The sequence below is a fragment of the Carassius gibelio genome, chromosome B15 (assembly GCF_023724105.1).
Source record: "Carassius gibelio isolate Cgi1373 ecotype wild population from Czech Republic chromosome B15, carGib1.2-hapl.c, whole genome shotgun sequence".
NCBI classification, from domain to species: Eukaryota; Metazoa; Chordata; class Actinopteri; order Cypriniformes; family Cyprinidae; genus Carassius; species Carassius gibelio.
Genome location: NC_068410.1, coordinates 17,152,075 through 17,179,500, shown reverse-complemented (window position 1 = coordinate 17,179,500; position 27,426 = coordinate 17,152,075). Strand labels below are relative to the sequence as shown.

The 27,426-nt window shown below is 37.2% G+C and overlaps 2 protein-coding genes across 3 annotated transcripts; both read left to right on the top strand.

Annotated features, from left to right (window-relative positions):
- The first annotated feature begins 481 nt into the window (after positions 1-481).
- c2cd3 (C2 domain containing 3 centriole elongation regulator) lies at positions 482-18,142 on the top strand. Its single transcript, XM_052576062.1, has 33 exons — positions 482-649; positions 959-1,225; positions 1,385-1,542; positions 2,050-2,240; positions 2,881-2,999; positions 4,447-4,573; positions 4,679-4,816; positions 4,966-5,113; positions 5,208-5,293; positions 5,390-5,584; positions 5,694-5,803; positions 5,879-5,997; positions 6,086-6,217; positions 6,303-6,752; positions 6,870-7,021; positions 7,701-7,932; positions 8,014-8,191; positions 8,269-8,452; positions 9,279-9,451; positions 9,563-9,698; positions 9,843-10,111; positions 10,559-10,639; positions 11,198-11,818; positions 12,795-13,103; positions 13,178-13,316; positions 13,514-13,578; positions 13,655-13,860; positions 14,066-14,199; positions 14,287-14,430; positions 15,802-15,992; positions 16,067-16,889; positions 17,112-17,220; positions 17,819-18,142. The coding sequence occupies exons 1-33, from the start codon at positions 598-600 to the stop codon at positions 17,948-17,950; spliced, it is 6,570 nt and encodes a 2,189-aa protein (XP_052432022.1). The 5' UTR covers positions 482-597; the 3' UTR covers positions 17,951-18,142.
- Positions 18,143-20,316: 2,174 nt separating this feature from the next.
- On the top strand, positions 20,317-27,224 carry camkk1b (calcium/calmodulin-dependent protein kinase kinase 1, alpha b). 2 transcript variants are annotated; one of them, XM_052576064.1, is made up of 17 exons: positions 20,317-21,287; positions 22,498-22,854; positions 23,381-23,428; positions 23,516-23,569; positions 23,685-23,736; positions 23,834-23,967; positions 24,193-24,229; positions 24,380-24,401; positions 24,498-24,586; positions 24,692-24,891; positions 24,972-25,025; positions 25,110-25,183; positions 25,472-25,559; positions 25,651-25,779; positions 26,155-26,258; positions 26,358-26,384; positions 26,512-27,224. In XM_052576064.1, the coding sequence occupies exons 2-17, from the start codon at positions 22,597-22,599 to the stop codon at positions 26,582-26,584; spliced, it is 1,443 nt and encodes a 480-aa protein (XP_052432024.1). In that variant the 5' UTR covers positions 20,317-21,287; positions 22,498-22,596; the 3' UTR covers positions 26,585-27,224. The 2 variants fall into 2 exon arrangements, with proteins under 2 accessions (XP_052432024.1, XP_052432023.1); XM_052576063.1 differs by having other exon boundaries at positions 20,317-21,291.
- Positions 27,225-27,426: the final 202 nt, after the last annotated feature.

Sequence of the window (27,426 nt, the reverse complement as noted above, 5' to 3'; positions counted from 1 at the left end):
TTAATCCAATAAATAGTATTAATTTACACTTTATTTGAATTTAAGAAAATTATTGTGAATGATTTACATTTTAGCGTTAACCACACTTTTTTTCTTTTTCTTTTTTTTTTTTTTTTTTTGTGGGTTAGCACTTGTGGGTTAATGCTTCTCTTTTAAGATCTTTAAAATCTGCATTTTTTTCTCCAATAGATATTTGAATAGAGATTATTTGATAGCTTGACAACTTCTTTTTGAGTGGATTATACCATTCAATCAACACTTAAAATGAAACGGTCTCTTTTCATTGATGACCTGCATTCTTAAGTGCTCACTAAAATTAGAAGAAGAAAAGTTTAATATAACGATCAGAACATTGATTTTTACCGGTTTGTCAAAACGATCGTAGTATCAATTCGCTCCCTTGTAATCTCTTATCTCTCCTTGAGAGGCGCTGGAATCCCCTCACGCTACTTGTCAAAGCAAAGAGAAGAAGTCGTTCCGGGCTCTGATTGGTCGAGCCGTTGCTCAGCGGTATTATGTTTGTTAATGCAACTGTCAACAAATTATGAAAGCTTTGATTCATTAATATCATTATTTAGTACACTCTCGATGTGAGGAATGAAGAATAAAAAGGTGAAACCCTCAAAGGGTGTAAGCAACAGAAAAAGGGGTAAGTTACGTCTGTTTGGAGGTTGTATTCGTCCAAATCCGAGAGTCTTAAAGAGATTTAAAATCTCGTAACCTTTGCGAGGACAAAACCTGCTTCTAAATAGTAATCTACCTAACTTTACCTAGAAAGCATTTTTAGGGCTCACCGTATTTTAAGACAGACGTATTGAACACTAATGCTTAATTGTTGTCTGCGCCTGGAATATTAGGGGTAAAAAATAATAAACAGCTGTATTCAAGGTAATTGAAAGGTAGGAATTATAGGAAACGCTGCCTGATCTCATGTCTTTTTTTTGTCCTCATTCTGCAGTGCTCAGTGATGTGTCTCCATCCAGCAGTATTCCTCCTCTGGTGGAGGGTCAGCTCAGATGTTTTCTGAGGGTGACAGTGAGTAAAGTGCTGTGGACCATCACCAGACCTCCTCCTGTGACTCTGATCAGGCTCAGGTGGTGGGGAGAGTCTTCAAGTGGCACTTTCTTCAGGCCTAGAGATGGACATGCTGAGCAGAAAGGGGTCAAATCCACTGCCCGCTTTCCAGTTCGATGTGGACCCAAACAGCTGACTTCTTATTTGACAGGTTAGATCACTATGTAGGTGATGGCTCGGCTATTCCTACTGTATGTATGGATTTCAGGTTTTTTTTAGTGGATCTTACAAAAGTATTTGTTGAACCTGCAGAAGTCCTAAATTGATGACATGTGTTGCATAACTGAATATAATATTTCTCTGTTCACAGATATGGGCTCATTGGTGCTGGATGTGCTTACTAAGGTTGATCATTTGCCTATAGCTCGAGTTCAAATCCCAGGGATTGCCCGGCTGTCTTTGTCTCACTCCATAAATGGATATTTCACTCTTGTTTCCCCGTCATCAGAAAAACTTGGAGAGCTACAGGTGGGTGAGATGCTCAGCAGAATTCACATTTACTCAGCTGATCAAATCTTAGTTAATGTTATCGCACTAGAATCAGACTTACCAGACACAGGGTATAACAATTCCCAAAAATAACTGTATAATGTTTCCACTTTTTTTGAGTATTTTTTCCACACCTTGTTACATTTATGGGGATCCTGGTCGAAAGCTAAATTGCCTGCAAAAACTTACTTATAAATCTCTCGTAATGCTATATTATAAATTATATTGGATTCAGTCTCTTTGCCATCTTGTTTTCTTTCAATTAGCACTGTGTTTTGTATTTAATTTTGGAACTGAGTGATCATAGGACTTATTTATCTGAGCTTATGCATCTTCCGTTTGTGAGAGAACATTGCCGTAATTATCCACAAATCATTTGATTTTTTCCCCTCTCAAAAATTGAGATATATAAATTCTGGGAATTTGGACTGGGAACACCAAGCACAGCACAAGGGTTAAATAAGTGTTGTTTCACATGTACCGTAGGTCACACTTGCCCTGGAAGCGTTAACAGAGGCATATGACAGCAGTAGTTCATTACCCACCACTGATATGAGCCTCGACGCACAGGCTCCTGGAGTAATAACTCACCAGAACATACCTGCACATTCATCCCTGCATCAGCCTCTCCTGAGTGTGAAGGAGGCGGCTGGCAGCAGCTCTGGCCACATGCCTAGGTTTGTTTTTATGTTTTGGATGGTTTTAGTGTTGAATGAGTAATGTGAAAAAAACTGTTGTTAGAGCATTAAGTTCACAACTCTCATCCTTACGACTGATCTTGGAATTAGTTGCTGACTTGACGTGGTTTATGAACGGACAAGTTAAATTAAAATGCCAAATATTTTGGATAAAATATTTAATTTAAGTAGTCTTTTTAGAATGTATTTTAGTTTAGTTTAGTTTGTTTATTTTAGTATTATTTAAATAATATTTATATATATTTTTCTATTAATAATCTATTAACTATGTTATTACCTTTCTAATATAAATATTTTAATATGAATATCTCTTTAATAATAATAATAATAGTTGTTTATTATTATTATATGCTATTTATTAATAATATTTATTAATGTTTAACTTATGTTTTCAGTTTTCATTTTAGTTTAAATGAAGTTATGTGCTTATGACATTTTTATTTTTTCAATATTTGTATTTAGCTTTACTTTATTTTAAACCATTTTTAATCATAGTAATTTTAGTGCTGTAACTTAGTTACTTTCTTTTGGTTTCTATTTTTTAAGTTCCAAAAATGTAATTTTAGTTCAATAAACATCAATACTAAAACATTGTTTTCTTCCAATATTCTTGTTTTAGAGGGAAAGATTACTTGTATTTTCAAGAAAACAGTAACGTCATACCAGATTCTTCTACTGGAAAACCTGAACCTGCTTCCACCCAAACAAATAGCCACGCACCTGTCGACCTTTTGTCAGGTAAACCTCATTAACTTTTTAAGAACTGGTCAAATTGCACAATCACAATCTGAATATTGCCAAATTCTGCTTATTGATCTTGATTTCTTTTTAAACTTTAGTAAATTCTGGTAGTTCTAAAACGTTATTTTGTGTCAGTACAGCACTATAGAGCCCTGACTTTTTTACACCTCAATGGCCGGGCTTCAGGCCAATTTTCATGTCATAGTTCAGACGTGGGGCAGGCCTCGGCGCCTGTTGTAGGCTCCTCTATTTTGTTTTCATCCATCAATTAGTGATGAAAAAACAATTGCACTGGTGGAAACAACACAAGACCATTCTACTGCGACAGTGAAGAGCGGCTTGGATGGTGTTTAGTGTTCCACAGCAGCAGCAAGTATGCCGACAGCGCAGCTGAAGAGTTCTGCGATCAAATGCACGCAGTAAGATAAAGCTTGCTGCAAAGCACCAGCAAAAGTAATTCCCATGAATGTGTCGGGGAAATAGCAAGGAGATATTTGAATTCTTCACTTATAAACTAGTGTTTTCTGAGTCTGTGTCGCAAGGATGATGTTGCCAATCCTGATTAGCTATCTCCCCAGACGTGCCTTTAGAGAAGAGTGTATTTTTTCAGATTTAAATTATGTTTTAGATTTGATTTCATTAAGTAATAATTAAAAGCTTTTTATGTCTATATTTATCATGTCTGTGAGGCATGTATTCGCTGAGTTTGGGTTCATTTTTGAGAAGTGCTCCTGTTCAAGAGCGAGACGGCAGAAAGCGGATTGTGTGTTTTCTTTATTTCATAAAAGCACAACGATTTGTTAATATTGTGTGGACACAAATAAATGTAGACCCTTTACAGATGAATTGCTCTTACCTTTATGACCAAAAATGCTGGTGTATTTTAAATTGTTTCTACTTATAAGAATGCAAAGCAAGCCTTAGCTTCCACTCTCCGCACAAAAGTTTGAATATGCGTCTTACTGCGCACATTTGCTTGAACTGCAAATTTGGTGTACTTTAAAAACAAAAACTTATATTTAACCAACCCAAAATACTCCCAATGTTTTTCTTAAGTAACTTAATAGAAAAACGACACAAAATATAATCACTTTGCCATTACATACAAAAGAGAACTATTTTGATAGCTGTAACAGAAGTAATAAGCTGTGGGGTGGGGGAGGGGGATGGGCTCGGCCAGTAGTTCTGATAAGCTGTTGGACACGGGCCGGGCATGGCTCTACAGCACTATACAAATTACACAGTTTTTGTTAGAGATTGTTGAAGCCATTGTGGAAGTTCTTTTGGCAGATCTGTAGACAAAAAGACTAGACCTTTCTTTAAACTCATTTAACACTAGTTAGTGATGCATATGCCGAGTGTTTATTTAATTTGTACTTATATTGTCCATTATATAGTCTACTTAATTTTAATTATATATTATTATTATTATTTTTTTGTTCAGTTCTTCTGGAGCGTGGCAGCAAACTGAGAAATGCCATGGTGGTTTCAGCCTTAAAATCTGATGTGGAGTCAGATGTTCCTCTGAAGGACATTCCCCTGCCTCTCTCCAAAGACAACACTGATGCCTTGTATAAACTCTTCTCATTCTTTCACATACCTATGAGGGGTCAAATAGACATAAAATGGCAGAATGTTGATGATTATAAAGAGTGTTAAACATCTTCCTCCTAAAGGCCAGCCAGGCCCTCATCAGGACAGTTTCTGGAGAACATCCTTCAAGCAGAACACCAACATCCTGTTCACTACCTTGAAGAACCAGGCCAGAATAGAGTCAACCCAGAGGACATGGCTGTGGATCTGCTGCTGGGAAGGTAGTCGAGGCTACTGATAGCTTTAGATTAAGTGGCGAAAATGGAACTTTGCTCATAAATACTTGATGAAACTTTTAGAGTTAGACAAATGTTTTTGTCTGTGTTTGCAAGCTATGTGCGTTAATGTTTGTAATGGCTCTGTCCCTCAGTGTTAATGGATCTGTTCTGCACTTCTGGGATGGAGAGGGTTCTTTCCCAGATTCTCTTTCTGATCACAGTAGTGTGCTCATGGAAAGTGAGCTAAATGACCCTCAATATGATCAGAGTCTTCTGGAGAACCTCTTCTACAAAGCTCCTGTAAGCCATACAGTGTAACACAGCAAACTGTTATATGTAGTTTAGTTTCCTTAAACATATAACTTTGTCAATCATTTCCCCCCTCTTTTTTTAGATATCAGATGAATGTTTGGAAGAGGAGCATCAAAACAAAGATCCAGCAGAGAAGCCAGTACACACAAGACAGACTAAAAATGCCCAGTCAGTTACACTAATGCAACAAGATATGCTTTAAATAATTGAAAGATAAATACATAATACCATTATATAATAATATATAATTTTTTTTTTTTGAAGGCTTGATTCTGAAGATGTGCAGCATTCAGAAGCAGGAGATGATTTCTCTGGACTTAGCATGGAGGAAATAGCTTTGCTTGGAGATATTCGTTTTGCCAGGGTCACCATCAGTGAGTTAAAAGTTTCCACTGAGAGTATTTCCAGAAGTCTCTCTAAAAAAGGAAGACCGCCTCGTCCCCTCACCACAAGGAAATGGTATGACAATCATGATATTTTACATCTGATCGTATTTATAGATGGTGGTGGCTAGAAGATAGTGTCCATTTTTAAAAACTAACCGGGTGTAAATATTTCGTTTATCTAGCTTTTATATCATAGAGTACCTTTTTCCGCTGGTCTCTGCCGGGTTTGAGGATGTTCAGCGTGTGCCATCGGAGATTACAAAAGCTGTCTCTAGTAAAGTAACCGAGGGCGGTGAGTACATTTGTTTTAGACAACCACGAGAAACCAGAAGTAGTGTAATAATCTGGTGATTCGTTTCTGTTTCAGTCGTGATGTTTCAGCACCAAGGTTTGTTTCCAGTGAGGTTCAGTAGGTCATCTGTTAAACAGTGGTGGGAGATGAACGTCACATTCAAGATCTACTCCAGAAATAGCCTTCAAAAGACAGTAAGTGCAGTGTGTTCCAATCACAAAATCGAACGACGCTCTTTTGGTTTTATCTGTTGGAGGTCTGATCTTCTCATTTGTTGTTTAGCCCGTCCTCATTGGATCGGCAATGTTTCCACTGAGCTCCCTGATGCAGAGTGAATCGCTGAGCATTTCTGCAGCCCTTCCTGTTCAAACAGCGGATGGAAACATTGATAAACAAGCAGCTGGTCCTCTGAAAGTAAAGAATCGATCATAAGAAGCAAATTTGGGAGATTTTATTGATCTAAGTGATTCAATCTTTGTACCTCATGTTTTTTTTTAAGGTTTCATTTGAATTGGCAGCAGACAAAAATGATTTCTCCACCAAAAAGAGACCTGCGAAAGGAAGGCCGAGTCCAGCAAGACCTCCTCCTTCCCGTTTGACTGAAGAGCAGGACGGGCCAAAGGGTTCATGTGTGACTGACCATAGGAGAGACCCATCTCCTAGTGCAAGTGTTCATCAAGTGCAGAGTATCCTGATACCTCCATCCAGATCACGGTCCACATCACCACGCGTCAGATCCCAGAGCTCGCTTCATGGGCCTCTGCAGCGGGAAGTGGAGCAGTCTGAGATTCTGCTTCATATGCTGCTCATGGTGCCTGAAGGGAAAGATTTTAACTGTGCGCCCATGCAGCCCAACATCTACTTGAACTGTAAGCTCCTCGGATCCGATGAAACCGCTCGATCGACAGTGAGCTGGGGTCAGAAACATCCATCGTTCGGCTTTATTCAGGTCGGTGCTAAATATAGAATCGGTGAGCGTTCACAGGCTTTACCCATATTACTCTGTGGTTCCCACAATACAGTTAGTTTATCTTTTGTTTTCAATCTAATTTCTAATATGATATAGGTGGCTCCAGTCACACTGACCAGCAAACTGTTGGAGAGAATGAAGAACAACATGATGGTCATTGAAGTTTGGTTGAGGGCCAGTAGTTCAGACCATGATAAACTTCTTGGTTTGGTAAAACTACCTCTTCACCAGTTCTACATGTCCTTCAGGTAGATCGAGAGATATATATATATATATATATATATATATACAGTATGTATGTATGTGATAGCATAAATATAACATTAGTTACGCTATTTATGTGCAGTATATTCATTTTGTGGTATTTTTGTAGTTGCAGTATATTTAATTTATTATTATGCATTGCCTATTAAAATAAATATGTGAAAATGCGTAAAATTAAATATTTGTTATAAATAAAATAATTATTTATTATATTATGCAATGATAATAATAATGAATAGAATAATAGCAACAGTATATATTAATAATAACATTATATTATATTAGTAATGTATATTAATTAGTATACATTTTATATTAATAGTAACACTATATGATGAATTACTTTATATCAAATATATCAGTGTAGTTATCATTAAATAAATCTAAAACTATTAAAAAGTGCTTTTATTAATTGAAATAAATCTAAAATAAGATCAAATTTTCTGAACTGCTTATTCTTTGTAGAGTTGCGGGTAAATATTAGATGACTTTTACATTTACATTTAGTGATTTAGCAGATGCTTTTATTCAAAGCGACTTCCAAATGAGGACAATGGAAGCAATCAAAACAACAAAAGATATACGATAAGTGTTCTGACAAGTCTCAGTTAGCTTATGTAGTACTAGTGTTACAGTTTGTTTTTCTTTTGACTTTGTCTCCAGAGAGCCCAAGATCACAGAGCTGCTCCTGCAGTCTCAGTGTCCAGTGGTTGGAGTGGACAGTTTTATGCCTGTGGTCGATGTGTTCAGCGGCAGCACTCGTGGACACCTCAGGGTGTGTCTAGCAATGGGCCTAGCACAGCAGATCACGGCACTGCAGCGAATGAGGGATGACGGGGTGACCCACGGATCTCCAGCGCACATGCTAGACCACCGGCCACATGCAGAAACCAAGGCTAGTTCACTTTAAAACTCCCAAAGCAGCACTGATGCTCAGAATGAAGCTTCATTTGCTTTTAAATTGATGTTTTTGCAGGCCAGTACCACTCTGGATGTTCTGCGTGAGCATGTCTTTATGGTCCGTGTAGAGCGAGTAAAGGGTCTGACGCCTCTGCAGTCCACAGTGTGGGGGGAAGCTGACTGTTACATCCAGTACTCCTTCCCTGCACAAAATGAGTCGCGAGAGGACACGGACCCACATGTTGTTGAGAGCAGTAAGCGGTTTTCTTTCTGAACATATTAAAAGTTTTTTTTGTTTTTTGTTCAGCTCAACCAACGCTCTGTTCCACAGATGTGGAGCTCAAGGCCTACCGCACTGAGACCACTCTCTGTATGCCTGACCCCGTGTTTGGGCATAATGAGACTCATGTCCTGCTGGCTCCTCCTGACGTCCCAGTGCAAAGAATACTGCTGAGCTCACTGGCCAGTCAAGGGGTGAGGAACGGAGGAGGGGTGCAGTTTGAGGTTTGGTGCAGGTACAGGAATTGTAATTTAGTCCTGAATTTTATTTATTGCATTTTAGCATTTAAATAGTTTTTTGTGTGTGTCTGTGTGTGCATGTGGCAAGAATTTCATTTAAATTTATTTATATGTACATATATTATTATTATTATTATATTTTAGTGCTTCGAAATGTTACCAAGTAAAATATATACATTTTATTTAGTAAGTTAGTTTATTTTTACATTGAGACTTGAGAACAATATTTTAAATGTTTTTATTCATTTTTTTTTATTAGTTTTTACATGTTTTCTTTTGGCAATATTTTATGTATTTACATGTTAGCATCTTGTGTCTGTTTTTGTTTGGCAGTGTTTGTTTGTTTGTTTTTACATTATAGAATTAAAAACAATGCATCATTTTTATTATTATTTTTTATTATGTTTTACATTTTAGCATGTAAAAACATGTTTTGGCAATATTTTATTATTAAACTGAGCCTTTTTGTTTGGCAATGTTTGTTTATTTATTTATTTATTTATGTACTGTTTACATTTTAGCATTTGAAAGCTTATTCTTTGACTTTGTTTAATTAATATACTTATTTGTCTCTTTTATTTGTAAATACATTTATTTGCTTTTTTTTTAGCAATATTGTATTTGCCAATATTATTATTATTATTTCATTTTATTCATTTAATTTTGACATTTATTTCAGCATTTAAAAATATATTGATTTTCTTTGGTACTATTTTTATTCTTTCTTTCTTTTCATTAATTTTTATGTCTCAAATTTAGTAATATTTGAATATTTGTTTGGTAAAATATTACTTCTTTACAAGCCTATTGAAACATTTGCAGGTATTATTATCCAAATGTTAGAGATCAGCTAGTAGCCAGAGGACTGCTGCCCATGGCCAAACTGTGTGCCATGGTAACCATGCAGAAACAGGGTCAAACCGATGCACATCTTTTCTCCCTTCCTCTGGTACCAAGAACCGACCGCCCTGTTGACACACAGCCTCAGCCCCCTGGTAGTTGCATATCTAATTATCTTAAAACTGCAGATAACAGATACAGTGTTATATGGATTTTAAACCAATGTAATGAGTTAAAAGCTGTTTTCGTCTGTGCTTTACTTGTAGGGTTGCTTGAAGTGAGCGTTGAGTACAAGTCTCGACCAATGAGGAGTGTGGGAGTGAAGAGTGGGGTGGTGCCGTCCCGCAGAGTGATGCTGGTTATACAGGTGCACAGGGCAGCCGGGCTACAGGCTGCAGCCAAGTGAGTCAATCCGTCTCAAATCTGCCTTTAGCTTTAACCAATTACCCCAACAGCAATCCAGCTTGATTACATTGATTTAACATTACATGGATTATAATTTTGGCATTTAAATAGTATTTTTATTTGCCTGTTTTTGTCCCTCAGAGCTCTTGCAGATGCAGACAGCTCACTGCTGTATTACTCTGAAGTGGGGCTCAACTCCTTCATCACTGTGCAGTTGTCCTTCCTGCCGGACAGTGAGGTTCGAAGCACACGTGTGGTGGCCCGCAGTTTCTGCCCAGAGTTTGAACATCACGCCGAGTTCTGCTGTAACCTGCTGGTGCAGAGAGACAGCGGGGAGAGCGTCAGTCTGGCTGAACTCCTGCAGGGGGCAGTGGCCGTCTTCACCGTTTACAACAGAGACACACGCAAAAGTGAGTTACCCGACTTGGAAAGGTAGACAGCGAAGATTAGATTTGTTTTCTTATGATAAACTTCTGTTAAGGATGTTTGGATAGCTTTGGTTTATTATTGCATAAATCCCTTAATGCAAAATATCCACACAAAAAAAAGTGTGTAGGTGTAGATCTGTGTTGTAAGGAATAAAAAAAATGCTTTTAATTAGTGGGTAGATTAAGTTTTGTCTGCTGATTCAGTATTATTACATAAGTGGTTCAGATTATTATTTTATTTTATTTTTAGTTATGATATTTTACCCATTTATGTTATGTGTTTTCAGGCATTTTTTGTGTATTTTTATGTCTTTACATTTACTGTTTAGATTAATTTAATATTAACTTTTTTCAGTATTATCACTCCATTCCAGCATTATAAATACTATATACTGCATGTTTTTTTGTTTTTTTTAAATCTCATTGTAGTGGCTGAAACCACGAGATCGAAGGACACTGTCTTGGGCACTGTGAAGATTAGACTTGCAGATCTGATTTCTAAAAGAAGTGGTATGAAAATCTTGAATATTATTAGGATTTAAGTTTATGATTTATTTTGTACATTGTAGTGTAATAGATATATAATATAGTATTATTATTTATTATTATTATTATTATTACTACAATATTTACTTATTTTATTACATTATTTGTGTCTGTGTGTGTGTGTGTGTGTATGTATATGTATGTATGTGTGTGTATATATATATATATATATATATATATATATATATATATATATATATATATATATATATCTATATATCTATATATATAGATATATATAGATATATATATATATATATATAGTATTATAGTATTGTTAGTTTATAAATACATATAAAAATGTAATTTCTTAATTATTATTGTTTACGTCATTTATTTATTTACTTTTTTTGTTATTTTTATTTGTTTATTTTTTTACATTTTAAACGTTTAAAAAACTTTCATCATCTATTTGGCTATGTTTTAGTATTTAGATTTTATTTCTGTATTCATTTATTTGTGGTATGAAAATGTTTAAATGAATAGAAATATAACCGTTGCTTATGAATATATTTTTTAAAGGCATATCTGGCTGGTACAGTCTCTCTCTACCTCCGAGCACAAGTTCATCTCACAGTCTGACCTCAGCAGGAGGACTTGAAGTCTCCATCAGTTTTTCCCATCATGCAGATCGAGAGCGAGTCGTCAGTTCAGCCCGTGGACTGGGATGGGACGTGGGGCAAGACAGTGAAGACGAGGCAGATATAGAGGACGAAGACACATTGGAAGAAAGCACAAAGTCTCTGGCATTATCAGTCTCCATGCCTAGAGCGTGGCTGCCCGTCCATTGCCTGCTGCTGCCAGGACATGAAGACTTACAGCGTTCCACCTACTGCTACTACAGATACAAACTCTACAACCGGCAAACCTTCTGCTCTGAACTTACACATCCCGTTCCTGACGAGAGAGAAGGAGAAGAAGGTTTAGCCACCGTGGCATTTCAGGGGAGCAAAAGCGTGGTGCTGAGGAGGACTCAACCCCTGCGCTGGTATCTGAGGGAGGAGAAGCTGGAGGTGCAGGTGTGGGTGGCCTTTGGGAAGGAGAAGAGAGTCCGGCCTCATAACGCCGACCGTCTGGTGGGCTCTGCTTTTGTGGATCTCTCTGCTCTTGCTGGAAGCTTGAAGCACCATCAAACTATCAGTGGTAGATATTTACTCTGTTTATTTATCTGTGAAGGAGATTTTTGTGCACTTTAGATTTTTATTAATAAATACTATTATGCTGGCCTAATATAATCATGTTAAAGATCATTATGCAGCAACACTGTTACAACATGATAATTTCACCCTTATTAAACAGAGTATTGCAAGACAATGAATACTCACTATATATATACTAAATATACTATATACACTACCGGTCAAAAGTATGGGCTTGGTAAGGGGATTTTTTAGTTTTTAAGATTTTGAAAAAAAAAATTTATCCTCACCAAAGCTGCATTTTTCATTTTCTCCAAAATACAGTAAAAATAGTAATATTTTGACAGTTAAAAACAGCTATTCACTATTGTAATTCTGTGATAGCAAAGCTGAATTTTCAGCATCATTTCTCCAGTCATTACTGTCACGTGATCTTTCAAAAAACATTCTAATATGCTGATGGATGTTTTTTAGATGAATAGAAATTCAAAAGAACAGATTATTTGAAATAGAAATATTCTATATCATTAATGTTATTATAGACCATTTCAATTATAATGTATATTTTAATTTAATTTAAAGTTTGTATAATTACTAGCTAATATTTGGAGCCAAATGTAAGGCATAACCTTTTTTTGTTTTTTCTTATCTATCAAGACTTTTTTATTAGAGAAATATTTGGTAATGTGGATAAAAAAACTGCTAACTGTATATCAAATAAATGTAAAATAAAACAACACATACAGGTAGTTTACTTTGAGATGTCCGAAGGTTAAGCACTTCATTTCATTGCCATTTTGTTGAAGAACAGAAATTTGATTTAATTAAATACATTTCAGTCCCTATTTTGAACCCCATTTTTATTAGATCTCATAAGTGCTAGGAAAATCCTATTTTCCTGTGATGTGTCCTCGAAGAGAATATTTTGGTAACATTTTGGTATTCCCTCCTGACTAACACACGGCTCTCTCTCATGCTAGGTGTGTATCCTTTGTTCAAGCGCTCGGCTGTAAACCTGAGTGGCGCTGCTCTCAGAGTCCATATCACTGTCACAACAGACTCTGTAGCACATGAGCCTCAAGCCACTGAGGAGCTCACCAGCCCAGTAGAAGATGAGGAGGATGGAGGCCTCCCCGCCACAGCGCTGTTAAGACCCTCTCAATCCCCCAGCAAACAGCTGATCAAATCAACCATGAACACTGAAGCACCACCATCCAAAGAAATCACCATTGAAGACACCTTCATAGCCAACATAACCGTGGACAGAGCCATGCACCTGAGCCTGAAGGGTAGAGTAACCACAGGGATTACTGATTTGACTTCTTTCTCATTCCTGATGTTTAAACGCTGTTGTCATCCTCAGGGTGTCCTCTCGCTGAGCGTGGTGGAGGATTGCCTAGTTGCTGTGTTTCTTACGCCATCGCCGATGCCCCAGGCACGGTGACCACAGCACTCATCAAAGACAGTGACTGCCCCATCTGGGACCAGCAGCAAGAATGCAGGTAAACCCATTGGACATTCCTCAAACTTTTTCCCTTTTCAAAAGAAAGTGTATTGTGACAGATTATACTAAAGAAGGGAGGATGAAATCGATTAAATCCGAACACACAGGAGATGCATGTAAAGACCAGGTGGAAGCGGTCATGCGTGTATGCATCTTAATACAAGGTGGAAACTCGTGGCTGTTTTCTGTTTTCAGACTGTCGAAGGAGCTACTTTTAGATCCCCAGCAGTCCTTGGTTTTCAAAGTCTGGCATAAAGGAGGTAATGAAACCCTAGCACCGTATTTCATCATATGCTCACCTAAAAGATTGGTTTTGCATTATGTTTTGGTTTGCAGAGGTTGAGCGGGTGATTGGATTCGTGTCTGTTGACCTGTCACCACTTCTGTCGGGATTTCAGTCAGTGTGTGGCTGGTATAACATCACTGATTTCAGCGGGCAGTGTCAGGGGCAGCTGAAGGTGTCTGTGTCTCCTCTGAGGGCAGTGCAGGAATTCCGGGCACAAAGACTGCCTGCCCACGAGAACGCTGCTCCAGACTCAAGTGTAAGCCATTTTAACAGATGAACCTTTCTTATTATTTTCAATGTTGAAAAAGTTTTAGTTGTGCACTGATTTGTTTTTGACCAAATAAGTTCAGCATTGGTGAGCACGAGAGATTTCTTTCCAAACTTGTGGCTGGTAGTGTATAAAAAACCTAATCGTGTCTACACAGTTGACACATGTGGTGATGATTATGTGTCTGTTGCAGGCTCTCTTTAGCGCCCTTCCACTTAGCTATCAAACAACAGCTACGTACAGCAGCTTCCCCAGCCACATCAGTCGATTCTCAGAGCAGAGGATCAGCACACCTCCTGAACAGATTGAAAGACTGCTCTCTGACAGGTATCTATTTAAGGGAAATGATATAGAAAAGCTGCCTTATTGTCAGATTTACTGTCTGTTGTAATAAATGTGGGGATGTGTGTTCAGGTACAGTGTGACGGATCGCCACGATGAGCACATGGACAACATAAGAATGTTCCATCAGAGTTTGCATGAGGAAGAGAAAGCGTCCCAGTCCTCCTTAGCTGGAGATTCCCACCCATCCAGTTCAGCACTCTTCTCTGTCCTCAGGTACCCACACTGTCTTCTGCTTCCTGGGTGAAAGATTAAGGTGTCACATCAGATAATGATCAGATTAGATGTATTCCAAATAGAAGTTCTGCATATGGAAATACTATTGATTAAATAAATGCAGCCTTGATGAGCATAAGACACTTCTTTCGAAAACATTACAAATCAGACCTGAACAATTGAACAGTAGTTTATATGTCAGATTTAATATTTACTTTGTTATATAACAGATTAAGATGGCAAATATCATGGATTGAGCTAGGGACGGGTGATATCTTATCATTTGCGATATACTGGTAAAAATCCTCCCCACGATAAGAATTAGTCTTCCCGTGATAATCACGATAAAGTCTAGTTGTTGACATATTTCTTTGTGCGACAGTGCGGAGTGACGTCGCGATGGCAGACGTGAAACCAGTGTTGCAAATTCATTTTCAGGGGAAGTTGGTAAAGGAAGGTCGCTTTGTGGCTATAAGTTGCCAAATGACGTTGTGATGTCATTGCGCGATGGCATTATGTAATTACGTTTACGACGCAAAAATGCGTCACATGAATTAAACAGTCATTACATTACATGTCTACTCACTAATGCTCACAACACCCTATTATAAATAAACAATAGCAAAGACAATACTTTTTTTTCTAAAGAAACAGGATTCCTTGAATTATTGTCATTGATATCTTTATCAGAATAAATGCTAGAAATTAAAGCTGCAGTCGGTAACTTTTGACGCTCTGGCAGTTAATAAACAGAACTGCTTGAGTCTTGCGGAAGAACATCGTAGCCGGAACTACTTCTCTCTGTTTATGTCTATGAAGAATCACAAAGGTACTGGCTTACTCCGCCGCGGTATCCCCGAAGCAATCTAAAATAGTCTGAATATAAACACTTATTATAGGTACACCCTAGTGATTCAGGACAAGCTAAAAACACAGTTTGGAAAATGGATTCATGGTTTACTCGCTTATTATATACATTTTCTACATTTTGAACACAAACAAAGTTACGGACCGCAGCTCTGATTGGTTGTTTCTTACCGGGAGCGGATGAATTTCTGCAAATGACAATAGGACCACTGGGAGGAGCCAGAGGAGCTTGATTTTTTCACAGATTATCTGTCTCATATTCTACTGTCAGGACATAATGACAGGTTTAACAAATATGTAAAAAATATATTTTTACAAAAGTTACCTACTGCAGCTTTAAGTGATACATTTTTAACCCCCTAATGTCCCATCCCTAGATTCAACACAATCGGATGTGTTTTTTTTATTTTTCTAGATTTAGGTTTTTATGTGGATTGACAGTTTGTTCCACTTTGGCTTTCAGTTTTGATTGTCAATGGAATTTTGTTGTTGTTGCATTTTTAGGAAAAACCTCAGTGAGCTGGATGATATTCAAAGGTATTTCAGCCGAAAGTTGTCCACTCCAGCCTTCCCAAAGCTGAATGAGCCGAGAGGAACCTCCAGGCTGGACGAGCATAGAGACTCAGAGTCAGACAGCACTCAACTGCTACTGAAGTCCAGTCAGCTGGTGGGAGAGGTCAATAACATCATAAAAGGTGAGTCAGCTGTTAACTGTTAGTGTGATTTCCTGTTTATTTAAAGCCATTTTTAACTCTTTATTTTAAATCAGGCTTAAGTGAACACCAAACAGAAGAGGCTACAACTAGCCATAAAAGCTCTGCTTCTCTTGATGTGGTTGAGGAGCACTTAACATCTGGAGTAGATCAGCTGATATCATCAGAGTCTGATAGCTGTGAGACAGAGCCACGCTTTCATAAAGAATCAGACATGATGTCGGAGGAAGAAGATGAAGTCTGGCCCGTCAGCTCTCCTGCTCCTGCAGAGATCAGACAGTCACCAGCTGCTGCTGAAGATGAGAAGCTCCACCAGCGCTCCAGCGATCACTCATCTGATGAAGAGGACTGTGTAGATGAGGATGAGCATGAAGACTTTGAGGAAACTTTAATACAGCCCCGAACACTCAATGAGGTCACCTCAGTCACAGACAGAACCAGCCCTTGGACCAGCCTACTGTCTGACCCAGATATGGGATCTCTGGAGAGTCTGGAGTTCGTGCAGCATCACGCTCACGACGACACCATCCACACTGAAGGAGAGGAAAGAAACAGCAGAGAAATTCTTCCTGACTTTAACCCGCAGTCATTGACTGGAGAATCACAAGCCGTTGATTCCGATTCAGATATCCGTGAAAGATCTGAAACTGATCTTGATGCATGTAGGAGTGATGGTGCTATCATCACAGATCATCGAGAACAGCAACCTTCTTTAGATGGTCTGGATGGAGATGGGGCTCTTTCTAGCATTAGTGAGGTGGAAGATTATGAACAAAGTAATAGTGCACATGAAGAAAGTGATGAGAGCCCAAACTTGCCTCTCTCTGCAGAGTCTGGTTCTGAGACAAGTGAGGAAAGTGACGAGAGGACAGCAAAACCGTATCCTTCTAAGCTTTGTATGACCCGATAATATCAGTTTTTTTTTTTCTCTAGCTCTTTTGTGGCATGCTGTTGATTACCCAAAAAAATTATAATCTGTCTCAGTTTGTAAAACCCCCCCCAAAAAAACTTTAGAAATGGAAGTCTGTGGGACAGGTGTTTTAAACGTCTGCTTTTATTAAAACATGTGTGGGTTATTTTTATCTAAACACCCCTGTGCAGTTTGGAATCTGTAGAGATTCCGAATTTCTTCCTGTCGGCTCACCATCTGGAGGCGTCCATGAGGGCTTTGAGGATGGCACCTGTCTTTCCATCGGCAACAACTGAATCTGTGAGTACACTCCCTTTTTTTATTAAAAGAAAGCTGCTGCTACTGTTTGGTAATCTTGATTAAGTTAAATGCACTGTTTGTATTTTTTTTTTTTTTTTACTATGCTAAAGCATAAAAATACTAATATGTTTGCAGATATTTAGGAAACATGCTAAGTTCATATACTCGTTTCTCTGAAAAACAATGTGCGTTCTGTGTAAGAATGTCTGTTTTTGTTTTGGTCAGTTACTCCGCCCACTGCCAGCTTACCCAATAGTATTTTAACACCCTTGGTTGCAAGTTGATTGAAAACACTGTGTATTGCAAACTTCCTCTCAGATCTGTTGATCATATATATTCCCTAACACCTGTTTTTATTATTACGATTATTATTTTGTTGTTTGTTTTTGGGAAAAACCTACTTTTTAAGCCTACCCTAATCTATCCGAGTAATTCAGAAGATATGAGGGACTACATTTTCAAATGTGGTCCATAATGAATAATCTTGTGTAAGCGTAATCTACAAAGTTTGTGAATTGAGGTACGCTTTCTTATTTGTAAAATGATTTATTCGTTTTTAAGCCTGTCGTGATTTAGCTATTAAAATTCATTCATTTAGGAGACCGTAAATCCTGGAAGTCTATATAGAAGAGTCCCTCGATCAAGACCAAGCATCCCTCCATCACAGAGAAGTGAAGAGACTAGAAGAATTGCAAAGATATTTGCTTCGAAATTTACAGAAGGAAGTTGATACGTTCTTTCAAGATTTCTGTGTTTTTACATTTTTTTTATAAGTACGTGATTGGTATCCTTATTTATTTCATACATGATGCATTATGGTATATAGTTTTTAACAGTAATTATAATAATGTGCGCATTCAAAAAGTTGTTTGTTTACAGTATTGAATCTATTTTTGTAATAAAGAATTTTGTATTTCCATCATCTACGGGTAATTGTTTTTGAAGGTCCTGCTCTCACTGTTTAGTTTTACCTCTTCTTAACGTTGTCAGTTGTCTGGGGCAGTTAATGTCTGTCAGACTGAGCTGCTCAAAGGCTCGAAGCATTTAGCTGACAGATGAGAAAATTGCCCAATTTGAGCTGCTGCAGACAATGGCACATACTGACAGTGATGTAACCAAAGTATTATCCAGAGACAAAAGAAGCCAACGGCCTGACAAAAGCTCTCCTTTACCCTCTCAGCCTGTTTAATGAGCTCTAATTAGAGAGATGAGTCCGATCAAGCAACTGGTCCTCATGTTGACCTTCTTCTAAACCAGATGAATCAACTGAGGGCTTCTGAGCTGTAGAAGATGGCTGCAAATCAAGCTAAATATAATAGATGAAAACTACGAACCATCACCAATTATTAACCATTTTACTTCATCGAGTGGAGGAGGAGGCTTTAATGATAAAATTGTTATAATTACTTGGTTTCATTTGTTTATTTGACTAATACATCAGTGATTAAAAAATTGCACAAAATTTCTGAAACCAAACTGACGGTGATTTATTCGAAATTGACCAAAACTAAAAATCAGCTGTCCAGTAAATCAGAATATATTTAGTGAATATATTCTGGGTTATCTATTCCAGCAACAAAATGGTTTTCCAAACTATTTCAGTGTTCCCAGACCAGCAGCGCACCTTTACTTGGGAGTCTGGCGAATGTTGGGTTGAATCTTGTCGAGTGGATGTAAAGCAGCGTGTCTTTGAGCCCATCGGCGAGTCTCGACGCTCGAGTCATTTTTGGATATCAAAGTGGAGCATGTTGCGACACAGCCATGATGCTTAAGAGGAGGAAGATTTGATATCGGAGATAAATGAGGATACTGGAAACCAGGCAGCAAGATAACAGGAGCGCTGCCACTGAAAACATTGATAGTGGTTGGCGAGTGCAAGAAGTGTGGATGATGCCCAAAACGGTAAAAATCAGCTTCTTGATTGTATATTTGTGCGTGTATTATGAGGTTATGGATCTTTTCAGCTTGAAAAAGGCGTCGATGACACAGAATCTGAGAGCTTTGAAGTGATTCCACAAAATCTGTCAGAAGAAGCTTTCCTTCTATGAACTTCTGCCAGAGATTCTGGAGAGTGAAAGACAAAGAAGAAATCTCAATCAAAACTTCGAAACCACTTTTTCAAGTCTTTGATATCTGAATCTGCATTTCATGAAACATATATATCTCAGCTGTACCTCAGATTGACTCAAGGAATGATTGGCCTTCTCCTTAAGAAGCTTATGAATCGTTCGAAGGCTGAGTTTCTGCTGCAAAGTTTCTGGACAAGCATTTGATCAGTTATACAGTGACGCAGATTAGAAAAAGCATTATATTGCAAGCCAATCAAGAACTTACCCAGCTTTCTCTGTTTGCGTTGCACTGAAGACATCATTTGACCAAGAGTCTGGTACTTTTCAGCTAAAAGCTTTTTAGAGTTGTTCAGATGTGGCTGATGTGCTAGGTTCTGCTCTGCAAGCCAACAGTTGGAGGCCATCAAGATCTTTTTACACCTCTGAAGATGCTGTAACTGCAGGCGAGACCCATTTTACACTATAAAAGTATTTAGACATTTTGCAAGCTGTAAACGGATGCTACCTGACATTTTCTCAGAGCTAAAACTTTTCTGAGCAATCTCGATATCATTTTTAGTTTACCTAACAATTTTGACAACCAGAATTTCTGGGACTTCATTTTTTGTCGCTCGTGACTATGTAGTTAGGTGTTGTACAGTACCTTTGAATCGTGTCTGATTGTCTCTCGCATCCTTTCCTCGTCTTCCAGGAGCTCCAGAAGTTGAGCGGTGTTCAGATGTTTGAGATAGTCCAAATTTAGCATTGAATCCCCTTCAAGAGGCATTGCAGCCCATTTAGGAAAACACTGCCTCTCACCCAGGACTTGATGCTGTGGGAACATGCTGCATTTGTACATCTTGTAACATGATCACAAGCTCCAGAGAGGTTGGTTACTAGGGATTTCAGAGCTTTCATAGGAGCCAGCATACCAGCAAAGAACTACACTTTCTCTTCCAACACCCTTGATAAATGTAGACAAAAATATGAGTCAAAATGGATGAGGGTCTTCAGCACCTTGGACAGCTCGAGAATAGTTAGAATAACCTTAGAAAAACATTAGTCTGTCTGTCCCGCTCTTATGGAAAAAAATAAGGTAAACCAAACTCTTCAATCTTTCAGGAACTGAATGCTGCAAGAACAATTTGTGTCCTCCTTATTTAATTTTCTGTAGCTTAGCAAAACAGTATAGCAATAAATTGTCAACCCTGTTGCTGTGATTTTCTAGAATACAATCTGTTTTTTAAAATGAGATCTTTTTTGAGAAGTATCAGCAATATACTCTGTCTAATAATACCATGAACACGGCCAAATTAATTATAAAACTGTCAACATGCCATCATCAACCCTGTTACATCACATATTCAAAAATGTTATTTTTCATTACATTAACATACCATAAAATATATCATTTTAAAATGGAAAGGACATCTGATACATGACCCTTCTGATTATTTTCCCAAACAAAACGGACAATGCACCGATAAAAATAAGCTTGACGTTCTATAAAAGTATCTTTGTTTTGGATTAAATCCAATTTTGCTCTCAAGTAGCACGTCCTATAAGGTTATGTAACAATTGATCTTCTTTCCCTGCTGATAAACTGACTCAAGAGCATGTTACTTTAACTCTAAAGTGTTATCCTGTTATACTTTGACTTCAAAGTTCAAGAACTTAGCCACTTAGCCATCATTTCCTTTCCACCCTGCAACCGAACTCACTTATGCTTTGTGTGTTCACATCGTGGGTGCTTTACGGCACTTGCCCTCAGAATGACGTAGTATCACTCATTGATCACTGTCCATGTCCTTTCACTGACTGCAGTCCGTCCATGTAAACAGTCTTTTGGAACAGATATAGCCACGCTGGACTAAATGTGACCATGCTAGCTAATCCTCTTTGCTTTGGTGATCCCAAAGAGTCTGGAGTCCTCTGGGCTTCAGAGGCACAACAGTGTTTTCTGCCTGATGAGTGGAAGACCATGCAATACTATGGCTGGCAATTCAGTCTCTTTCTGCTGTATGTAAGTAATAACAACTGCTATGTATACTGGAAAAACTAAAAATGTTTTTTGATTGAGGTCACGCACTTATGCAACGTTTTTTTAACAGGTCAAATGCTTCGTATGTTTTAAATAAGATATCAATATTTCACATTTGATATAACTCCGTAAATGATGTCTGAGGTTAGACTGATTTTTTTTTTCCAGAATGTTTTTAATGATTTTTTTTATAGTGAAAATCCAACTAGTGTTATTTAGTATTACTGAGATACTATTTGTTTTTATTATTATTTTGAATATGATTTTTTAATTGTAATTTTTGTTAAAGTTTTAGTAGTTTTGTTATGCATTTTTCATTCGTATTTTTTAAACATTTATGTGGTTAATTTTATAGTACATGGTGTATAGTTTTTACATTTATAGTTAACTTTCACTTTTAGTTTGAATACTTCAACTTAAAAGTTTTTCATATTTTATTTCAGTTCATGTTTATTAGATTTTACTGTAATAATAATTAAAGTTTTAGCTGTTACATTTTGTCATTTTTTAGGTTATTACAAAGTTTCTATTACGCTTTTAGTTTATTTTAATACTGCTTCATATTTTAATTAACTGACACCCGCTAAAATACGTTTTCAGATTTTATTTCAGTTACTGTAGATTATAGGTTTTATTTGATCCTGTTTACCTATAATTTTGTATTTTTTATGTGATTTATTATTTTTATTAGTTTGTTGTGTTTAATGTCTGTAATATTAAGAATTATTTTTAGCTGTTTTAATACTTCAAATTAAATTGAACAATAATTACAAATGTGTATTTAAGTTTTTTTTTCAGTTAATGTTTATTTTATTTCAAGTAATGAAAATGTGTGGTTTTTAATGGTTTTAGTTAATAATAACCTTGAATCAGACAGAGCCATAAATTATAATTTTGAACCATTTTAGCATTTATTTTTGTGCTTCCCTGTTAATTAAGCCATTGTGAAGCCATTATTTTACAATATATTTTCTCTGTTGATGCACATTGGTACAGATGGTTTTATGAGTTGTTCTAATTATCTGTGGTCCATTTTGTGTGCTTCCATATTAGCAGTAATAAAACCATATTAAACCTAAAACATGAAAAGTTCTAGAGTCTAAAGAATGCATCACTTAAATGTTTGAACTTATGGCAGTGAGTGTGCTTCTTACCGCTGTCAAACTCAATGCAATTCTGCTTTCACAGTTTGATGTTCCTCTGGAGCCTCTGAAGAACACCGGGCTCTGCAGTGTTCACTGAGAGGAGTACTTTGTTCTAAGCAGCTCAGACTGAAGCAGGACAGTCATGAGTGCTGACACCGCCAACAGGGTGGATCTAGACCCTGATTACCATTCTGAACTGGCGGACATGGTAGCAGCTATGAACATGGCTGCCAACAGACTGACCCCTCCTAATGGATACAGGACCACCCCACATCGCCTCAATCTCTCCGATCGCAAGCTGTCACTGCAGGAGCGATCCAGTTACCAGAACGGCCATACCCCACGGATAGCCAGAAGACCCACTATTGAATCCAAGCGGGTGTCTATCTCTGATGGGGAAGTGAGTTGGGCAGAAGATTTTATTCCTTTGCAGCAGTGTTACCTCGGATTGTTGAGCATCCGTGGAGTATGTTCACAAAAATGAACGTGGAATTCTGTAGAGCTGTCACAATATTAGACTGTAGAGTGCAGGGTTATTAAGGTCTTCCTGTGGCTCAGTGGTAGAGCATTGTGTTAGCAGTGCAAAAGGTTGTGGGTTCGATTCCCAGGGGACACATGTTAGATAAAACATGCTTTGGATAAAGGTGTCTGGTAAATGCATAATTTAAATGCATCAAGACCAAAAGAATTCATGATAGCTTGCTAATTTTACAAATAATTATAAAGAAATGTCAAGAAAGGCATTAAATTAAATACTGTATTCAATTTTGAAGTAAAGACTGAACTATTTTCTTGCCAAATATTTTTTTTCATGTTTTATTTTGAATTATTATAATTTTTTTATTGTTGTTTCTTTTATGTTTTCAAAATATGAGAATCATTAAATGTATTTTTACATCTAAATATCGCCACATGTCTCCCCACAGGACTGTGTCCAGCTAAACCAGTACAAGTTAAAGAGTGAGATAGGAAAGGTTGGTAATTCTACTTGAATATCTTAATTTGTTTTACATGTTTATTATTGATTGGCCATGTCTGGTAATCTTCTGTTTATTACCCAGGGTTCATATGGGGTGGTCAAATTAGCATATAATGCAGATGATGACCAGTATTATGTAAGCATATATGTGATGTCAAATTAAATTTACCTTCTGTAAGGATTTAGCCATATTGACATTTTTAACATTTAGTTATTATTACAATTATTTAACAAAAATATTATTATTCCAGGCTATGAAGTTGGTATCCAAAAAGAAGTTAATGAAGCAGTGTGGATTCCCACGTAAGCAATAAAAAATGTACATTTTAGGCGTGTGACTTTCTCTTGAAGTGAAGTTTGCGTGCAGAATATGAATATTAATGTTGTGATGGTTGTGTAGGGCGACCTCCTTCCAGAGAATCCAATGGATCACAAGAGAATCTTTTAAAGCATTCTGGCCTGTTGGACCGAGTTTATCAGGAAATCGCTATTTTGAAGAAACTTGACCATCTTAATGTTGTTAATTTAGTTGAGGTGAGTTAGACACTGTGTGTTGGGGTTTTTATGAGATTCGTTACCATACAAGTCAAATATGTTTTACTATAAATTATATCTCTGTGTTATTTTAGTATTATTCATATAGCTTTTATTATTATTCTGAATTGGCTTACATTTCTATCTATTTTATTTGATTTAGTTTTTAATTTAAATAACTCTGCCATGACTAAAACGCATCTTTCCTGTGATATTTAACTGAAGGTTCTTGATGATCCGGCTGAGGATAACTTGCACATGGGTAAGAAATTCTGTTAGTCAGCGATCTGCAATTATAAAGCACTTTGGTTTTTACTCTTTGATCTATTTATTTGGGTTTTTACTCTTTGATCTATTTATTTGGGTTTTTACTCTTTGATCTATTTATTTATTCTGTGTGTCCCTTTCATAGTCTTTGAGTGGGTGCGTAAAGGGTGAGTATCTGTAACTATAGGTCATCACCACATATATATACAGATTGGATGTTTCTTTAGTTTGTTTTTCTCTCTCTAATTTTCACCTGGTACTAGTCCAGTGATGGAGATCCCTACGGACAGTCCTCTGTCAGAAGAAATGGCCCGTTTCTACTTCAGAGATGTCATCCTAGGAATCGAATACTGTACGTTTGCCTAGTTTAGGGTCCTTCAAGTTGTAGTGTATATGTCGATGTCATTTATAAACTTTAGGATTTGGCGCTAGATTTGGTTTCATGTTTTATTTTTAGTGCACTATCAGAAAATCGTACATAGAGACATCAAACCCTCGAATCTGCTGCTGGGGGACGACGGACACATCAAGATCGCAGATTTTGGTGTGAGTAATGAGTTTGAGGGGAATGATGCTCTCCTATCAAACAGTGCAGGAACACCAGCTTTCATGGCGCCTGAAACTCTGACTGACCTGGACCTGAGATTCAGCGGAAGGGTGAGGAGGTGTTATAGAACATTCCATACAGTGAAGACACTGATTCCTTATCATTAACAAACAACTCTCGTTGGTTTCAGGCTGTGGACATATGGGCAATGGGAGTGACGCTGTTTTGTTTTGTCTTTGGAAGGGTAAGACATTGACCTTTTAAAACATGACTGTGGTCAAGGACATCTGTGGATATAATGCAAATCTGTTTGTGTTTCTTTGTGCAGTGTCCTTTTCATGATGAATATATCTTAGGACTGCATGAAAAGATCAGGGCTGCGCCAGTGGAGTTCCCAGACATGTGAGTCACAAGCGCTATACTAAACCATGATGGGGAAACAGAAAGAAACGGTATAATATTAAATTAATTCATAATTTTCAGCAAATGTATAATATGTCAAGGAATTGAAACTGATGTAGGAACTGTATCTTCTAGTTGAATGGCACTTAATGAATATTCTTAATTCGATTAAAGTAGTTTTAACATTTTCTTCATATAGTAACTTTTTTTTAAAACCAAAACAAACCTGGAGTTCTACTATATGACAGATGGATGGATGGTGTAATTGTTTTTGTGTTGTTTGCACAGGCCTGTGATCAGTGATGGGTTGAAGGATCTCATCATCAGAATGCTGGACAAAGTTCCTGAAACTAGAATCATGTTACCAGAAATCAAGGTGAAATCATATTGAAAGATTGCTGAGAAGTAGTTTCAAGTGTAGATGGTAGCGTTGCTCTGAGTGTGTGTAATATTGAGTCTGTGGGCAGCTGCACCCGTGGGTCACACTTGATGGCACGGATCTTCTGCCTCTGGAGGAGGAGCACTGCACCGTGGTGGAGGTCACTGAGGAGGAGGTGCAGAACTCTGTCAAACTAGTTCCCAGCCTTTCTGCTCTGGTGAGTAGATATGAAGAAAAAACAAAAACGTACATTTTGATTTTTCACTATGAATAATTCTCCCTTAGTTTCTCTATGCCACACACACGCAATTAGGCATAAAAAAATGCCATTTTATTTAAAAATGCCAATTGATTTATCTTTTTAAATTTTATTTGAATGTATTTTCACCCAAAAATGAACATTTGTTCCAAACCTGAATGCATTTCTTTCTTTTCCCTGAAGAATATTGTTAACTAAACAGTTGATGGTAGCCATTAATTTCCATAGTATTAAAAAATAGTCAATTGTTTAATATCTGTAGCACAAAAAAGTCCCATGTTGTGGATCAAGGAGTGAAATAGAGTGAATTTGTGTTTTGCACTGTATCTTAAGATCCTGGTGAAGTCCATGTTGCGAAAGCGCTCCTTCAGTAACCCGTTCGAGTCTCCCAGCCGCAGGCAAGGCAGGTCCATGTCTGCCCCTGGAGGTCTGACTGTGTAAGTCCAGAATGCACATCACTGCATTCAACACTGATGCTTATAATACCTGTGATTTCACTGATATTTGGTTCTTCTTTCTTTCAATAATTTCTGCAGGGATATGTCGCTGTTTCGCCCTCTAAGGTATTTCACAATAGACCTTACTGCCATGATAATCAGCTAAATTTAGTATTTCAACTCCGTTCTCATGTTTCAGTGCATGTGTGTATACGACACATATTCATATTTTGATGGTCTGTGTCTCCAACAGCAGAGGGAGTAACAGTAACGGAAGCAGAGAGGGGGAGCTGGAAAACCTTATCGAGGATGAAACTTCTCCTTAAATTTGAAAATATAATTTTGTGGGATTGGACATTTTTTCCCATCTGAGTATTTTGAGCATTGAGTACATGATGTATAACATTTTAAATTCTGTATACTGTACACACTGCATGATGAAAGGTTAGATTTTGAGGTACCTTTAAAATATAATACAGAATCTGGTAATACTTTATATCAGTGGTTCCCAACACTGGTCCTTGAGGCACCCCAACACTGTACATTTTGCATGTCTCCTTTCTCTGATGCATCAATTTCAAGTTTTGAAGTCTGTACTACTGAGCAGAAGACCTGAATAAAGTTTGTTTTATTAAGGAGACATGCAAAACTGTTGGGGTGCCTCAAGGGCCAGGGTTGGGAACCACTGCTTTATATTAGAGTAATATTTGTGTTTCATTGCATTTACGTGCCAAAAGTAAAAACGAAAGAAATTTAGATATAAATGCATGTATATGTATCTGTGCATTTAACAGATAAGCATGTGATAATTTTGATGAGCTGTATTAGAAGTCCGTTATCTATAAGTCTGTATGCTGTTTCATCGTCCTTTTGAGGTTTTAATATTGTATCGTGCATTTCATCTGTGGACACACACACACATATATAAAATGCAAAATAAAAATAATTTATGTGACATTTTAATAATATACATCTAATTTTTTTGTGTGTGATATACTTAAAGAAAAAAAAATGATATGAATAAATAATTTGAATTCATTTAATAAATAATAATTACAAGTTTTACAAGTTACAAATTACAAGTTAAATAAGAATAGAGACATGTTTATTTTTATTTTTTTTATAATAGTCACTGGCTAAACATCGATTGTGATTAAGTATTTTTGAT

Bases quoted from the DNA above. Each gene is read 5' to 3' on its own strand.
- c2cd3 (XM_052576062.1), top strand. From the start codon at position 598: ATGAAGAATAAAAAGGTGAAACCCTCAAAGGGTGTAAGCAACAGAAAA. The intron at 5,804-5,878 runs GTGAGTACATTT...TTTCTGTTTCAG, and splicing joins TAGTAAAGTAACCGAGGGCG to TCGTGATGTTTCAGCACCAA. The intron at 7,022-7,700 runs GTAGATCGAGAG...CTTTGTCTCCAG, and splicing joins CAGTTCTACATGTCCTTCAG to AGAGCCCAAGATCACAGAGC.
- camkk1b (XM_052576064.1), top strand. From the start codon at position 22,597: ATGAGTGCTGACACCGCCAACAGGGTGGATCTAGACCCTGATTACCAT. The intron at 23,429-23,515 runs GTTGGTAATTCT...TTTATTACCCAG, and splicing joins TAAAGAGTGAGATAGGAAAG to GGTTCATATGGGGTGGTCAA. The intron at 25,560-25,650 runs GTGAAATCATAT...GTCTGTGGGCAG, and splicing joins TCATGTTACCAGAAATCAAG to CTGCACCCGTGGGTCACACT.